The 16,583-nt window shown below is 62.0% G+C and overlaps 1 protein-coding gene across 5 annotated transcripts in view; it reads left to right on the top strand.

The window, feature by feature from the left end:
- Nucleotides 1–16,148, top strand: part of LRRC27 (leucine rich repeat containing 27) — a 36,588-nt gene extending 20,440 nt beyond the window's left edge. For all 5 annotated transcript variants that reach the window (XM_041743644.1, XM_041743643.1, XM_041743645.1 and 2 more), the window contains 4 exons: nucleotides 1,750–1,846; nucleotides 8,378–8,496; nucleotides 10,008–10,137; nucleotides 15,772–16,148. In XM_041743644.1, the coding sequence (XP_041599578.1) occupies nucleotides 1,750–1,846; nucleotides 8,378–8,496; nucleotides 10,008–10,137; nucleotides 15,772–15,918 (493 nt within the window). In that variant the 3' untranslated portion in view covers nucleotides 15,919–16,148. The remainder of the gene's footprint in view (nucleotides 1–1,749; nucleotides 1,847–8,377; nucleotides 8,497–10,007; nucleotides 10,138–15,771) is intronic.
- The last annotated feature ends 435 nt before the right edge of the window (nucleotides 16,149–16,583 follow it).

Genomic DNA, 16,583 nt, shown 5'->3' with positions numbered 1-16,583 from the left:
AAAGGAGGGAGAGGTCAGGCCCTCAGAACTGCCGGGGCTCACGACGGGCTGTCATCCTGATGGCGGGGGTGCCTCTGCGTGTGGCTGACACCTGGGGGAGTGGCCTGGGCCGCACCTGGAGTCCCGGCCGTCACAGCAGGGCCGTGCGGGTCACTGGCCACAGGTGCTGGGCGGCCACCTGGCCTGAGCTCAGGCCATCCCCCAAGTGCCCCCAGAGTCCCTCAGCTGGAGCCCAGGCTGCAGGCCAGAGAGGTCCTCCTGCTGCTTCACCGCCGGGTCCAGGTGTGCGCCCAGCACAAGCGGCTTTGCAGGGCGGGTCTGCACATCCGGGCGCACCTGCGGGCGCACCCCAGGCTGAGCGAGCAGTAGAGTCCCCAGGAGCACATGTCCTGGCTTGACCCTGACGGCTGGGGGCGCCCGCCCTCGCTCCCACTGCGCCGCTTCCTTTCCTGGCTGCCCATGGGTCCCCTCCGCCCTCACGTCTACCCCTTTTTTGGCGGCATTTCGTGACAGCGGCCGCCCCAGCCTCTGCCCTTCTAGACTCCGCAGTAAGCGTCTGCACTGCGTGAGTGTGAGTCCCGCTCACCGTGCACCCCTACCCCGGCCCAGGCCGCCATCGGGACGGTCACAGGGAGCTGGCCCGCGGGTAGCTCTGGCCGCTGGGGGACGTAGCAGGTGGAAGTGTGCTTCCCGTACGCGGCAAGTTGGGCTCCGGTGGAGCTCGGGGTGCTGCGCACCTGCGTGGAAGGAAGCCCTTGGGTACCGAGGGCCGATGGATGCTCGCGGTTTCTCTGCCGTGGGCCTGAGGTGATGTTCGCAGGCCTCCTTGGTGACAGTGTCGAGTCCTGCCCTGTGGCTTGGGCTCTCAGCACAGCCTGCGGACCCTGTCGTGCCACCTGGTTCTCTGCACAGGCAGCTCCTCACGGAGTGGGTCCTTCCCTCCTGTTTCACCAAGAGGTAGTAGATGCGTAGATGGAGCCCCTGTGTCTGGGGCCACGGTGACAGGTGCAGTTGTAGAAAGTCCCTAGATTTGGAGCGTTGGGTGGAGAACAGAGAGCCTGGCTCAGCTGAGGGGTAGGAGCCCCTGGGGAGGGCACAGGAAGCAGCCTTGGGTGCTGGGAGGAGACCCTCCAAGCTCCAGGGTGTGAGGTGGGTGAAGCCCGGGGCTGGCGAGGACTTGTGGGACCCCATCCCACCCCCAGAGCTGCAGCCACAGCCCAGTCGGGATGGTTTTCACCTTCAGCTCAGAAATTGTGCAAGTGTGTGCTACTGCAGCCCTCCTGCGCTGCGGGCAGTGAGTCCAGTGGGCAACATTGCAGGGGGGTCACCGTGCACGGGGGGCGGGGAGGTCACAGCAAGGGGCAGGGGGGCAGGGAGGTCACAGTGCAGGTGTGTGTGGTGGGAGGTCAGCACAGGGGCAGGGGGTAGGGAGGTCCCAACGCAGGGGCAGGTCGTGCCAGCAGCATGGTGCTCCCCACCGAGGGGATGGGGACGGGAGAGGCTCAGTCTCAGAAGTGGAACTGGGGCATCCAGCAGGACGCTGACCTGTCGCCCCGGTGCCTGTGAGGGCCTTGACGCCTGAGCTGGGGCCAGAGCCCGGCCGTCTTCTCGGGGGCAGCGTCCTGGTGTCCCCACCGGCGGGGGCAGAACAGCACCTCCCTCGGGGCCGGGGGTGCGGTGGGGTGCGGGGAGGGGCTTGGAGCTCAGCCGGCCCCCCTGCGGTGCTGCTCACCCGCGTGTCCTCCCCAGAGATGAGCGAGCGCTGCGCGAGTGGAGGGAGTGCGCCCGGCCCAGGAGGATGGCGGAGGACGCACCCAGCAAGCCCCTGCCTCCGTGGCGGAGTCGGGTATGAGGGCAGGGGTGGGAGGGGTCCCGTCCAGCCCACCAAGCCCAAGGGAGACAGCAAACAGCTCCCTGTGGCCAGCTGCCGCCGCCCGCCAGCCCTCTGACCAGCCTGTGTCCTTCCCGTGCAAGGAGTCGGGTCGGGGGGCAGCTGCGGGGAGGCTGAGCACCCCCACCCTGAGGCTGAGGCGCCCCGTGGTGTCTCTCTGGGCCTCCCTGCCACGGACAGTCTCAGCCTGGGGGCCCGGGTGGCGGGCTGTGCCTGGGCCCCGATGTGCCCACCCGCCAGCTCCCAGGTCGTGGGGGCACAGTCCCGGGGCTGTGCTCTTGGCTCCCGCGGGAGGTCACTGTAGCGTCATCCACGTCGCCCCCGCCCCCCCCACCCTGGCCAGCTGCTGCTCCCGCACAGACCGTCGCCCGTGGGAGGGTGGCCGTCAGCCTCCCATCCCAGCCCTGCGTGCCCCCCCGCCCCGTGCTGATGAGTTGTGTCTGTGTCGTCCCGCGGTTTTCCATCGGGCCGAGGTCGCGCGTCTGGGGCAGCACAGCACGGGCAGGATGTGCTTCGTTGCCGTAGGCGTACCTGGGTTGTGGGGTCCGCACCTGGGTCCCTGTTTGCACAGCGGCTTCCCCTTAGCGCTGCTCCGTTTCTGGGGGACACGGGTGTGCGGGGGCCTTCCTGCGCACCTCTGCCCGCTGCCCACACCCAGGAGGCCCCGGGGCTGCCGCGCGTGGGCCTGCCGTGCCTCCCCATCAGGATCCCTGGGCCCAGTCCTCCTGCCCCCTCACGGTGTCCACGATGCCTTTGTCCCTTTAAGCAAAGCAACGGTTTCTCACCTAAAAAAAGACAGTGGAGCGGTTTTGTCTGCGTGGGGGTCGTGGGAGTCACCCACACTGCGGCAGCCCGTGTGCTGGTCCTCGGAGCGCCAGGCAGGGCTGGGACTGGGGCCTCGCACGCGGGACCCGCTCCCTCGGCCCGTCACCTGCGCTCCTCACGGAGGAGACCTTTGTCAGGAGACGGGAGAAATGTCGCTTCTCGAGCACGTTCCGACCCGCACGCCCCGGTCGTCTGCAAGCTGCTCGGGGGCCTTTGCACTTAGGGCGACTCTGGGGGCGCGTTCCCGCCTGCACCTTGTGCCCTGGCTCGGTGCAGGCTGCCCCTTCCCCTGCCCCTGCCCGCACGTGTGCCTGCGCGTGTCGTAGGCCCCGTGTTCTGTGCTCCGCGTCTTCATGGCGCGGGCCCTGTCCCCTCTGTCACCGCCCCGGCCTGACATACATAAACGTTCAAAACCCACGGGTCGTCACTTCGGGAGCAAGACTCGCGCAGGTGGACGGCCTTCGGATGCCTTCTGCTCACTGTAGCAAGAGCTGGGAAACAGCTTCGATGCCAGGGGGTGGGGTGGCTGTGCTGGATCGGACCCCAGGCCCGGGTGACCCCTGCGGCCGCGGGATGCAGTTGGCAGGACACCGACCGAGGCCAAGAAGTTACAGGTTCCCGCAGCCCCGTCGAGGCAGCGCCCGAGGCTCCGCCGGCCCGTGAGAGGACGCCCGGGCCTCACCACAGACACGTCTGTCCCCACGGAGCTGTGGAGCCCGCGGGCCGGGGGGCGGTGGGCGTGTCTTGTCCGTACCAGCCCGCGGAGCACACGGTCTCTGTGGACGGGCGACTCCGGGTGGGGCCCCAGGTAGCCTCGCCCCGTGGCTGGTGCCCGCCAGGGTGTGCAGCCCCCGCCGCACCTGCGCGGCCTTCCCGCCGCTGGCCCTGAGTGACGGCCCCTGACGGGTGGGGCGGGAGCAGGTGTGTCTGAGATCCTGGAGCCACTCGAGCGAGCCGCTGACCCCGCGGGGTAGTAGGAGCCCTGGCTGGTGGCCGGTCAGCCGGCGGGGTAGGGCACAGCCCGGCCTGTGCTGGCGTCCGAACGGGGGTGGTCGTCCGGGATGGAGCCCCCCCACCGGGGCCCTGCGCCAGCCCCCGCGGCCCTGCCCGGAGTTACACTGTCGGCCGCCGGCTGGAGAGCTGCCGCCCGTGGGGACGCCTGCCGCAGGCCCAGGCCTCGGTCCCGCAGACCGTCCGCCCACGTCCCCTCCACGGTGAGAGCAAACCCCCGTGTCCCATTACTTCCCGGCAGATACTGTGCGTCCTTCGAGGGCGGGCACTCAGCGTGACACGGGACAGCTGGTCCACGGCCAGCTCCGGGGTGCACACGCCCGCCCAGCCCTCCCTGCTCCCCGCCCGCCCCGGGCCTGCCACTCCACATGTGCCCACCGTCCCGCCCCAGCCCTGCCCGGGCTTCCCAGCTCCTCTGCGGACGGGCCTCCGCCAGCTGCCTCCTCAGGGGCCCCGGGCCGCCTCCCTGCACCAGCTCCCCTGCAGCCATCCCAGCCCGGGGTCGAGGCTGGGCAGCGTCCCCCTCCGAGCTGTCCCCCGGTGCCGTCCAGCTCCTGGAGGGACATGTGCTCCGTGCCCCCCCAGCCCTCTCCCCAGAGCCCCAACCACCTCGCTGTCAGGCCCAGTGAGAAGCTGTTCCTGTCCTTACTGGGTGAGGCGTCCCCAGGGCTGGCTCTGTCCCTGGCAGCTGGGCCTCATGGGCTCTCCAGGGCCCAGTCACTAGCAGCCCTCTGACCGTGTCCTCACGCTCACGCTGCTCGGCTCATGGGTGCCGGCCTCCCTGTCTGCAGCTCCCCTCACCCCGACTGCCCTCCAGTGCCCCCCCGGCCTCCTCGTCATCCCACCTAGAGCCTCTTCTCTGCCACAGGAACTTTGCACAGGCAGCCCTCTGCTCTGGCCTGCTGGGCTCCTGCTCTTCCATGAGTCCTCAGAGCAGGTGCAGCAGCTCTGGAGGGTTCCCTTGCCCCTAGGCTTGCACAGGCTCGTCACTCCCAACCCCTGCTGGTCAGGAATGTGGTGTCTCCCACGGGCCCCTGCACAACCAGCCTCTGGCTCCTCGGGCTGGACGTATGGGACTCACGGTCGTCTGTGCCAGGTGCTGCCTGCTGTCCGTCTGTGCGATTCCCCTGCGGCCTGCGCTGGGTGCTGATTGGGAGGGACCCAGCAAGGGGCCCTCGGTGGGGTCAGGGCTGCCGGGGAGGGTGCCCGAGTCAGGCTGGACCCTGTTCCTCTGTCCAGGACCCAAGCGCACACACTGCTCAGCAGAGCCCCCGCCCCGTCCACACGAGGTCCAGGGTGCACCTCCCCTCTGCCGGCTGCCGGGACCCCTTCCCAGCCTCTCCCTGCACTACGCACACCGGCCCGGAGACCCCTCGCCCCATGGGTGGTGGCAGGCTCCCGGCAGGCCCCTGTGCCCTGCCGGTTCTCAGGCTTGGACTGAGGCGCCGTTGTAGTCGTGGAGGCCGTTGGCTGCTGCGCGGCGTCCTTCCTGTCCGTGAGCTTGTGGGACGGCACTTGTCCCCACTGTCAGCACCCGGCCCCACGTCACCCAGCACCCTGCGGTGCGGCCCCCCACCCCCTCCCCCGGGCCTCTCCCACCCCCACCCCCACCCCCACCCCAGACTCAGGCTTTGTCACCGCCCCCGTGCCCCTGTCTCTGGGAGGGCGACCCCGCAGGGACCTCGTGCAGGTGGCATCACGCAGCGCGCGTCCTTCCATGTCTGGCTTCTCTCCCTCGGCCTCGTGCCCTTGGGGTGCGGCCGCACCTCTTCTCCCAGCTGAGAGACACTCTGTGTGGCCGGAGCTGGCATGCTCCTCCGTCCGTCCGTCCATGCGGGACATGCAGGTCCCCACCCCCTCTGGGCTCCTGGGACTGTGTGGGGCAGCCCTGGAGCTAACTTCTCTGTGTACGTGGTCAATTCCGGTTGGAGACACGACTTCTGTGAGTCTGCAGGGAGGTTATCCCGTCCTGTGTGATTGGTGAACTGCGTGGAGATGCTGTACGTAATCACCGTTTTATTTTATAGCGGGGACACTTAGGAGCATTTGTTTAACCTGGGGTGACACAAGGATTCATAAATTGGAAATACAGAAGCTCTGGAACTAAAAATAGAAAATTTTAACTTCATAAAACTGAAATTTTGGGCATCCCTGGATGGCTCAGTGGTTTGGTGCCCACCTTTGGCCCAGGGCGTGATCCTGGAGACCCGAGATCGAGTCCCACATCCGGTTCCCTGCAGGGAGCCTGCTTCTCCCTCTGCCCGTGTCTCTGCCTCTCTCTCTCTGCCTCTCATGAATAAATAAATAAAATCTTAAAAAATAAAAATAAAAATAAATAAAACTGAAATTTCTAGATGACCTAAAATACCGTGGAGTCAAAAGACAGAGGAAAATATTTGTGACGTGTGTTTGTGACAGAAGGTTACTATCTGTGAAGAACGACCACAGACTTTTTAAAATTAAGGAAAGTGATGGAAAAGTGGGCCCGGGGTAGGCGGGCAGCGCCCGGAAGGGGAACCCCGATGGCAGCTGGCAGGACAGAGGCTCGGCCTTCTCGGAGCTGCCGGGTGACGCGGTGAGCCAGGTGCCCCGCGGGGCCGCATACAGCCGGACGGGCTGTGGGGACGGCGCTGCTGCAGCCTGGGGAAGTAGCTCATTAAGTCAAAGCTGCGATTCCTTTGAGCTTTGTGACCCGAGTTTTGATCCCGGCAACCGTCGCAGGCACCCGCAGAGACCAACATGTGCCAGTGAAAACCAGCCCCGTGTCCTCCGGGAAACGGCTGCGGGCTCTGTCCCCAGCCCTCCTGCGAAGGAGGGGGGACAGGACAGACGCGCCAGCTCCTCAACCCCCCGGGGGTCCTCGCTCTCTGCAGAGCCTGGGTATCTGCCGCGTCTTCCTCCTCCGTGTTTTGTACGGACGGCAAGACGTGGGGGGTGCTTCTTTCCAAATAACATACGTCTATGCTAAATGCACATTAGGTCGCACGTCTGACCGTAAAAGCACCTACTGGATTTACATCTGTTCGTCTCTTGCTGTTGGAATGACGTCGAGGGGAGTCCTCATTTTGTGAAAGTGGGCCAGCGCCCCCTCGGCTCCGAGAGCCCCTCCCCGCCCCAGCCGTTAAGCGTGTTCTAGGGGTCAGGCAGGTGGTGGCCAGACAGCCCCGGTCCGGCCCCGTAATCCACTTAGGGGTGAGGTGGCGCATGAGACCTCGCCCCCAGTGCAGGTAAGCACCGCGGTAATCCCAGCGACACAGCGGCTGGAGCCCCGGGGGGAGAGGAGCAGCGCCCGCCTCACCCTCCCCTCCCCAAGGAGCCCACCCTGCCCTCCGCACCCCTGCACCTCCCCTCTACCCGGCTTTCTCACACCAAGGGGTGTGCCTCCTCACGGGCAGGCACACAGCCACATGCACAGAAGGACAAACACATGGATGCACGCACATAGCACTGGGTGCACGCCCACAGGTGAGGGCACAGGTGCACATAGGCAGGTACGGGTCCACCCACACAGGTGCACACAGGCACAGGTGCAGGCACACAGGTGTGTACGCAGTGTGCACGTACACGCACACACAGGTCTAGAGGCCCCTGGGTAAGGAGAGATCAGTGGTTCTCCAGCTTCGTCCCCGGGAGCCAGGGGAATGTTTGCGATCTCCCACCGGGGCAGGGCCGCACCTAAGGCGACATATTTGAAAAGTTCCCCTGGCGAGGGAACATGTGATGGGTGGGAGCCAAGGTCTGGAGGCAAGAGCTGCTGAGGATGGAAGGGGAGGCCGCGCTCCACCCGGCCTCCCCGGTGTGGCCCCGGAGGGAGGAGGGAAAGGAAGGCTCCAGGCGGGGGTGAGGGCTGCCGCCCTGAAGGGGGGGCGCAGGTCCGGGTGACCAGAAATCCTAGCGCCCCCCGCACGGGCCCTCAGAAATCACGCGCGTTCTAGCATTTATCGTGCTGTTCACATGGGCGTCATGTGACGCTGCGATGTCCAAGTTTTAAGGAATTTGTTTTCAAAAATGAGTTGAATGGCCTGAGTCCTTACCGGGACCTTCCGGGCCACATCGCCCTTTATCCCCTCTTCCTCCACCTGCGCGGTGCCCGCTCCCCACGTGAACTCAGGGCCGCTGGGGAAGGTCCAGCAAGTGTTTCGGACGGCGGGGGCGGGAGGGCCGGACACGGGTGCGCCTCCTGTCCGCCCGCGGGCCCGGCGTGGCGGGCTCTCACTTGGAGTCGGTGAGCTTCCTCAGAAAAAGCCAACCCTGAAGTACTTCTCTTGGGTTTTCAGCATTTATTTGGGTGCGTTTGTGACGTCGTTGATCTAAGAGCCGCGAGCTGATGGTACCGGCTTTCCAGCTGCGCTTGCCAGTTAGCTTGGACCTCAGCGGTGGGAAATAGAGTCGCGTCCTCGGGAGAGACCTGGGCCATCGAGCGTGTTTTCTGTGTCTGTGCGGACAACCTCGGGCGGGGGTCACCTTCCGGGCCGCCCGGCGTCCCTGCGCCCCGCGCCTCCGGGCCCTGCGCCGTGCCCTCCCCCGGCCCGTGTCCAGCCGCCAGGGGATCTCCTCACGGGGGAAGCACGAGTCCAGTTCCCCCGGTGCTTGGCTTGTGTGGATGGCAGCGTTCCCTTGGATTCCTGAAAATGTCGCATTTTCCCCCAGGTGGCCTCCAAGGCTCCCTTCGCCACGGATTTGATTGATAATGAGACTACGCCAGCGAACCCATCTGGAAAAATGAGGCCAAGCAAAGAGAGGTCCTCGCACGCAAGCAACGACGTGAGGTTGGTGCCTGGGGTCTGCTTCCGCCCTGCTGGGGCTGAGCGCGCTGTCCTCTGCAGGTGTGCCCACGGCCCCCCTGCTCCACCCCCCCGCCCCCACGGCAGGCTCCGGGTACAGGGGGGAGGGCTGCGGGGGGCCTGGCACTCCTGCAGCTGCCTTAGCCCCAGCGCTGACCTATGGCCGCGCCCTGGGAATGCCCACTGAGCCCCTCATCCGTCCCCAGCTGCTGCACGGCCGCTGTCTGCGTGATGACCCACCTGAACTGAGTCTGCGTGTGTGTGTGCGTGTGTGTGTGCGTGTGTGTGTGCGTGTGTGCATTTGCCAAGGAAGCACTCACTTCTTGACTCTTTCACAAGACACTGGGCGCGGTGATCCTGCTGCTCCCCGCCCTGCACACCCCCAGGCGTGCTGGGACCCTGCTGGGAGGCCCTTGGCCTCCAGCACCGTCCCTGTGTCCCTCCTGCCTTCCAGCTGCTCCCTCCTGACCTGCACCAGCCCCACTTTGGGCGCTGGAAGCCAGAGTGGACGCAGGCTGTGGGTGTGGGCAGGAGACTCGGGCTCCCGGGAGGACCAGCCTGGCCCGCACGTCCTGGCACTGCCCACTGCTGTGTGCCCCCTCTCCACTGTGGGAGAGGCCCGGAGGAAGGCCATCACTGCGTGACATGTGGACGGCCAAGGGGTGTTCCGTTCTGGGGAGTCATTCCTCGTTCGTGCCCAGAACACTTGGGGCCGTCCTGCAGGTCCGCGCACCGGATCAGCCCCCAGCCAGTGCAGCAGCATGCCCGTGTCCCCTCAGCTCCTGAGCGCCGGCCAGACTGCCCCGTGGGCAGGGCTCCACCCGGAAGCAGGGTCAGAGCTGCTGACCCTCGGGGTCCGTGCGGGCAGGACCCTGCCTTCAGCCATTATGCTGAAGAGTGAAGGAGGCCAACACAGAGCCCGCTGCTCGGGGCGGGGGCGGGGGGCTGAGGTCTCCAGGGAGGCCGGCGGGAGCCCGTCATGTTCCAGGGCAGACACAGCCCGGACTCCACGGCCACCCTGCACAGCGGGGCACAGAAGGCTGTGCCGTGCTGAGCGCCCTTGCATTTAAGAGCAAAGACCATACAGAGGCCTGATGTTGGCAGAGCAAGTACGTCTGCAGTCCTAGTTTCACACGTCCTGCTTAAGGACTTACTACACGTGTGCATCTCCTGTGAACACAAACACCTCCCCTGCGTGTGGCTCTCCGTGCGTTGTCCTGAGTGAGACATTTCCTACCTGGGTCTGCAGTTGAAAACATAGGGTGTGTTCTCGCAGCTTCTGAACGCCGGGGCCTGAGTTGCTGCCCGGAGGGGGGCAGGTGGCCTCACCGCCACCGTGACGTCACCACATCGGTCACCACGTCGTGACAACCCCTGAGCCCCAGGACTGCAGTGTGACTCGGGGAAAAGGGACAATTTTCTCCCCTGTTGGAGTAAGAGTTGCTGAGATGCGACCTGACATGTAAAACTTTTTCCTTCACTGTTCGTGTCCTCAGTGCCTTCCGAGAGGAGCATCTAGAAGAAACCATAACACAGCACATTCAGAAACTGCACGAACACAGAAAAAAGTTCCAGGGGCTGGATCCACTCGAGGAAGTCAGACAGGCTACGCAGGATTTAGAGATTGTAAGTATTTGTCGGCTGCGTGTAAAAATAAATGGTTCTGGTAAAAATCCAAGGGGACTTGCCATGCCTTTCCGCAGTGCACGTTCTCTCAAATCACGGGGTGCGCTTACTGTGCCTCACGGTGAGGGCCGTGCCCAGGATCACCATCAGTCGGGGGCGAGAAAGAGTTTTTGTGGCGCACGAGCCCACAGATGCATTGTGCCCCCGACGGGACGCCAGCAGCAGCCACTGCTAGGTCAGTGGAGACGGAGGGGACGTGTCTGTGGGGTCCTCGCCGATGCTTCCTGCCCAGCAGAGCCTGGCGGGGCCGTGAGAGGGCCTGCGGTTGGCGAGGCAGGGAGGCAGGGAGGCTGGCCTCCTCACGCTCAGCTGCTGGCAGCGCTCGTCCATCCACAGGCCCTGAGGCCCCTGCTGCGCGTGTAGGAGTGGTCGGGGTCATGAGAGTGATGCCGTGGACAGGCAGGCAGCTCCCCACCCAGGCGGGTCCTCCCGGGCGACGGAGCTCGGGCAGTCTGTGCCCTCGCTGCTCACAGGTGCAGGACAACGTGCCTGTTCTCCCCAGACCCCGCCGTTCAGGCCTGCGGCCCCCGATGCAGGTGCCTCAGCCCCAGCGCTGCCCTCAGGGCCGTCCCCACAGCCCACCAGACAGCTCCGTTGTCACCTCTCTGGGACCCCGGGGCGGGACGGGGGAGGGGGAGTGCAGGCCAGGGAGGGCCTGGACCGTGTGGTGGGGACCCCACCCCGTCAGACTCTTCCCTCTTCTCAGAACCTTTTCCTTCACAGCCCATAGAACGGTACCGGCCGTAGGTGAGCTTTATTCTCTTCAAATCTGTTGTTTATAGTCGTAACCTCCTCCTTAAACACCCCAAACCCTACCTCTAGGGCTTCTAAACATTTGTGTCTCAAGCTGCAGATTGTGGAGTTTTGAGAAGTCGATTTGGTGTTATGAACAGCCCTGTGCTTACAAGTTGATAACCTACACGAAGCAGGCCAGTTCCCCGCAAGACGCCAACTGCCAAAGCTCACACAAGAAGGAATCGACGGGTGGCTCAGTGGTTGAGCGTCTGCCTTTGGCCCAGGGCATGACCCCGGGGTCCCGGGATCGAGTCCTGCGTCGGGCTCCCTGCAGGGAGCCTGCTTCTCCCTCTGCCTGTGTCTCTGCCTCTCTCTGTGTCTCTCATGAATAAATAAAATCTTAGAAGAAGACGAAGAAATAGACGATCTGAATGCGCTGATATCTGTTAAAGAAATTGAATCAATAATAATTTTCCAGTGGGTTCACTGGTGAATTCTATCAAACAGTTAAGGAAGAAATTATACCCACTCTTCATAATCTCTTCTAGAAAACACAGGCAGAGGGAAGATAACAGAGTTTGTTCTGTGAAGCCAGCATTACCCTAATACCAGAACAAAAGTGTCACATGAGAGGAGAACTACAGACCAGCATCTGTCCTGAACAATGATGCAAAAATCCTCAAGAAAATATGTGCAAATCCAACTTAATAACGTAAAAAAAGAATTATACACCAGGATCAAGTGGAATTTATCCCAGGTGTGCAAGGCTGATTCAACACTTGAAGATCAGTTTATGTAATGCACCGTCACATCATGGCTAAGGAAGAAAACTAAAAGATCATATTAGTGGATACAGAAAGCATTTCATCTGACAAAATCCGACACCTATTTGTGATAACAGCTTTTAGCAAACTAGGAATAGAACTACCTCAACTTGATAAAGAACATGTAAAAAAAAAAAAAAACCAACTACATTGAACATCAAACTTCATGGTAGTGAAACTACCATGAATCTACATTTGCCCTGAAGGAACGAGGCAGGGATGTCCCTTCGGAACATTTCTCTCCAGCATCATTCTGGAAGTCCCAGCTTTTTCCCAACAAGATAAGAAAGGGATAAGATATACAGATTAGGAAGGAAGAGCTAAAACTATCTGTTTTCAGATGATGTAATTGTCTATGTAGAAAATCCCAAAGAACTGACCAAAAAGCTCCTGGAACTAATAAGTGATTATGGTAAGTTTCTGGGATCCAAGGTTAATCTATTTATTTATTTATTTATTTATTTATTTATTTATTTATTTATTTATGATAGTCACAGAGAGATAGAGAGAGAGAGAGGCAGAGACACAGGCAGAGGGAGAAGCAGGCTCCATGCACCGGGAGCCCGATGTGGGATTCGATCCCGGATCTCCAGGATCGCGCCCTGGGCCAAAGGCAGGCACTAAACCGCTGTGCCACCCAGGGATCCCCCAAGGTTAATCTATTAAAGCCCACTTCTTACTCTACCATCAGCAAACAAGTGAGATTTGAAATGAAGAACATCATTTACATTAGCACCAAAAAAAAAAAAAAAATGGTGCCGGGTACAAATCTAACACAATACATACAAGATTTATAAGAGAAAAACCAAGCTGTGACGAACGAAATCAAACAAGACCTAAATGCATGGCGAGGAATCCCATGTTCATGGATAGGAAGACTCCTATCGTCAAGACGTCTGTCCTTTCCAGTTTGGTCTAGAGAGTCAGCACGATCCCCATCCCAATCCCAGCAAGTTGTTCTGTGGGTGTGGACAGCCTGATGTCAACGTTTAGGCGGGGAGGAGGCACAGGCCCAGAGTCGCCCACAAATACTGAGGAGGAAGAACAAGGTTGGACGTCTGGCACTGCCCGACCTAGACTCTGCGGAGCTGCGGCGTCCAGACGGTGTGGTGTTGGTGACAAAGTAGACCAACGTCCATGGATCAGAGCAGCAGGCCCACGTAAATACAGTCGACGGATGTTGGACAGAGGAGCAAGAGGCTCTCTTCGGCAGGTGGTGCTGGAGCAGCTGGACGTCCACTTGCAAAATAATGAATATAGAGCCAGACCTCAGGCCTCCACAAAAGTCAACTCAAAATGCATCGCAGACCTAAATGTGAAACTGTAAAACTTCTAGAAAATAGAAAGTGTAGATGACCTGGGGTTGGGAGGGAGTGTTTACATAGAACATCAGAGGTGCGACAGAAAAAATTGATAACTTCATTAAAATCTTAAAGTTTTTTCTGTGGAAGGTGCTGTCGAACGATTAAGACAAGCCAGAGACGAGGAGAAAATATTTGCAGAAGACACATCTGATAAAGGACTGTTATCCAAAATATAGAAAGAAAACAACCCAGTTAAAAAGTGAGCCACGGATCTGAACAGACACGTCCCCAGACGTGTAGATGCTGAGCATAGGAGAAGGCGCTCGATACTCTATGTCATTGGGGAATTGCAAACCAGAACAGGGCCCCGCCGTGTATGAGAATGGCCGTTGTCCTCATCGCAGACGCTGGCCGGGACGCGGGGCAGCAGAACTCTCGTTCGTTGCTGGTGGGGATGCAGAATGGTGCGGGCCCTTTGGGAGACCGTTCGGTGATTTACCCGAAAATTGAGATCATCTTACGTTGAGATTCAGCAGTTGTGCTCATCGGCACTTACCTGAAGGAGTTGAACACATGTCCACGCAAATACTGCTCACGGATGTTCATGGCAGCCTCACTCAGTTACCAAACTCGCGGAAACCGGGATGGCCCTCGGTAGGTGAGTGGGTCAGCCACCTGTGTGGATCCTATGGGATGTGGATTGGTACTGAAAAGGAATGAGCTGCCGTGCCCTGAAAAGACCTGGGGGAGGGACGCCTGGGGGGCTCAGGGGCTGAGCGTCTACCTTCAGCCCAGGGCGTGACCCCGGGATCCTGGGATCGAGTCCCTCCTCGGGCTCCCTGCAGGGAGCCTGCTTCCCCCTCTGCTTGTGTCTCTGCCTCTCTCTCTGAGTCTCTCATGAATAAATAAAATCTTAAAAAAAAAAAAAAAAAAAGAAAAGAGGGATCCCTGGGTGGCTCAGTGGTTGAGCGCCTGCCTTCGGCCCAGGGCGTGGTCCCAGTTTGGGGATTGAGTCCCTCATCGAGCTCCCCGCATGGAGCCTGCTTCTCCCTCTGCCTGTGTCTCTGCCTCTCTCTCTCTCTGTCTCTCATGAATGAATAAATAAATAAAATCTTAAAAAAAAAAAAAGAAAGAAAGAAAGAAAAGACCTGGGGGAACCAACCGCAGGTGCATCTGCTAAGTGAGAGCCAGCCAGAGAAGGTGACAGCTGGATAATATTTTGGAAAAAGCAAAACTGTGCAGACGTCCCGGGACGAGTGGCTGCCGGCGCTGGCGGGGAGGGGGATGCTCAGGGCAGCGACGCCGTGCGACGGCTCAGTGATGGGCGCCTGTCACTGCACATTTGTCTAAAGCACTAGAACGCACAACACAAGAGTGAGGCCTGATGTGAGGACTGCCGACCCTGGGTGATGACGGGTCCGTGTCAGTTCACAGATTGTGACAAATGTCCCCGCAGGCAGGGGATGAAGACGGCTCCTCAGGAGTAAAGCCGCCTGGCTCTCTAATGTCTAATTTGAAACTGAAACCCGAGATCCCTGGGCGGGAGTAGGGCACACAGGAAGGGCCGGGAGAGCAGGATGGGGGCGCAGGCTCCTCACTGGGGGCAGGCGCCCAGCGTGGGAGGAGGTCCGGGCCCGATGGCCACGATGGCCGGGATCACCAGGCCCGGGGCCAGCGGAGGACGGAGGTGCAGGCAGGGACTCCGAGGAAGGGACGGCACAAGGCTTTCCTCCCAAACAAGGCAGCGGAGGGGGAGAGAGGAGTATGTCCTAGAAAAGAGAAGCTGACCCAGAAGGGTGCCCCGGAGCCGCCAGGCGGAACACTGTTCCTACTGGAAAAAGATGTCACGGTGGCCACTTGTCGGAGCTGCAGGTACATCTGCCGGGAGCAGCCCGCCCCCGGGACCGCGCTGCGAACCTGCTTTCCGTGTGATGTCCTGAGTGGGTTCCCTGTCTGGCCGACTTGAGGGCCGCCGGCAGGTGCTGGTGGGCCGCGGGTGGTATCGCTGCCATTTCGGGGAGTGAGTGGTCACATGTGCATCTGGGGGGTGCAGCCTTGGCGCCCCCGCCTCCGCGCTGGCCCAGGGTCGGCCGTGGTCTGCACCGGGTCACAGGGCTGTTCCTGGAGCCCACAGCTGTGATGGATCCGTAGGAGGGGCCCTGGTGCCTGGGCTGGGGGGCGCCGGGTCACCCCCAGGGACATACAACTGAGGAACACGGGGGAGCACGAAGGACGAGTCCCCTCCGGGGGAGTGGGCGGCCCTAGCACTGCAGGCGCAAGTGCCCGCCAGCCGCACCATCCCTCTGAGGGCCGCGGGGCCCCTGCACCACTCTCAGGGACCCCGGGTCCTGTTACTAGGTCTGGGGGTGAGGGTGCAGGTGCGGCCCAGCCCTCCCGGGCCAGGTCTGAGTCTCGGGTGGGATCGTGGGCAGGCTGCTGCCGACGCCGGCCGTGTGAGCGAGGAGCCTTCATCCCTCCATCACCTGGCGTCTACGTGGCTGTAGGCGGAGGTCACGGTGGGGCCAGGGTGGGGACTCCCGAGCGGAGCAGCCCGGGCCCACCTGGAGAGCTGTCCTGTGGGGACGCGGGGCACAGTCAGCTGGGCCCCTGCCCGGCGGCCCTGCCGTGAGTAGGCCAGGGGGACGGGTGCTGCTCCCTGGGCACCGTCCGGCGGTCTGGCTGACTTTGACCCCCTCCCGTTCTCCCCAAAGGCCAGAAAACTCCAGGAGCAAGTGAGGAAGCTGAGGCTGGGGCCCACGTGGACTAGAAGCCAGCAGTTCACAGCTCTCGCCGGACGCCCGCCACGGCACCCACCTGCGTCGCGGCCTTGGGACTTATTGTTTAACATGAAACACTAAGAGTCTGAGAAAGCGCAGATGCTCGGGGCGCGCGCCGCTTGTGCCCAGCGAAGATCCTCGGGGCCGAGAAGTGGGTCTAGCAGCTCGTGTGCCGCCCAGGTGCCCTTCCCCGCGTGTCCCGGGGGGCGGGTGCCGACGCCACCCCTGGGCCCACCTTCCCAGCCTCATCTGTGCGGCCTCGCAGAGGCTGGACCGCGTTTAAGCTGGATTAAAGGAGAGAGTACCGTGGACGCCCCGTGCCCCGTGTGTGCCGCTCGGCGGGCCGCGTGTCTGGGTGTCCCCCCCACCCCTGCCGCCCGGGTCTTTGCCCACCAAGGAGGGGCGCTGCCTGAGCCCTCACCCCCACCCCGCACTGCCAGTCCCGGCCTCAGCCCTGCAGCCTGCACGCCTCCGCCCCCACAGGCCGGTCACACCCTGCCCACCTCACTCTGCAGGACCCGCTGACTGCGAGTTAAATGAATTCACGGCCTTCACCTTGAAAATGCCCTTGATTGGACTTGGCAGCTCCTTGGCCTCCCGGGAGCAGGGGGCAGAGCTAGACCAGGCCCGCCCCCCCCAGACGCTGGTGTGCTGTCCCAGTGCTGCTGCCCTGACCTCTGAGCCGGGGTCACCCCCCCCACCCCCCCACCCCCGCCAACACCTCCACAGCCTGGCGCCTGCTTGAT

This window comes from Vulpes lagopus, chromosome 2 (genome assembly GCF_018345385.1).
Source record: "Vulpes lagopus strain Blue_001 chromosome 2, ASM1834538v1, whole genome shotgun sequence".
Classification (NCBI taxonomy): Eukaryota; Metazoa; Chordata; class Mammalia; order Carnivora; family Canidae; genus Vulpes; species Vulpes lagopus.
The sequence above is the reverse complement of the archived record's forward strand: the minus strand, read 5'-3'. Positions and strand labels throughout refer to the sequence as shown.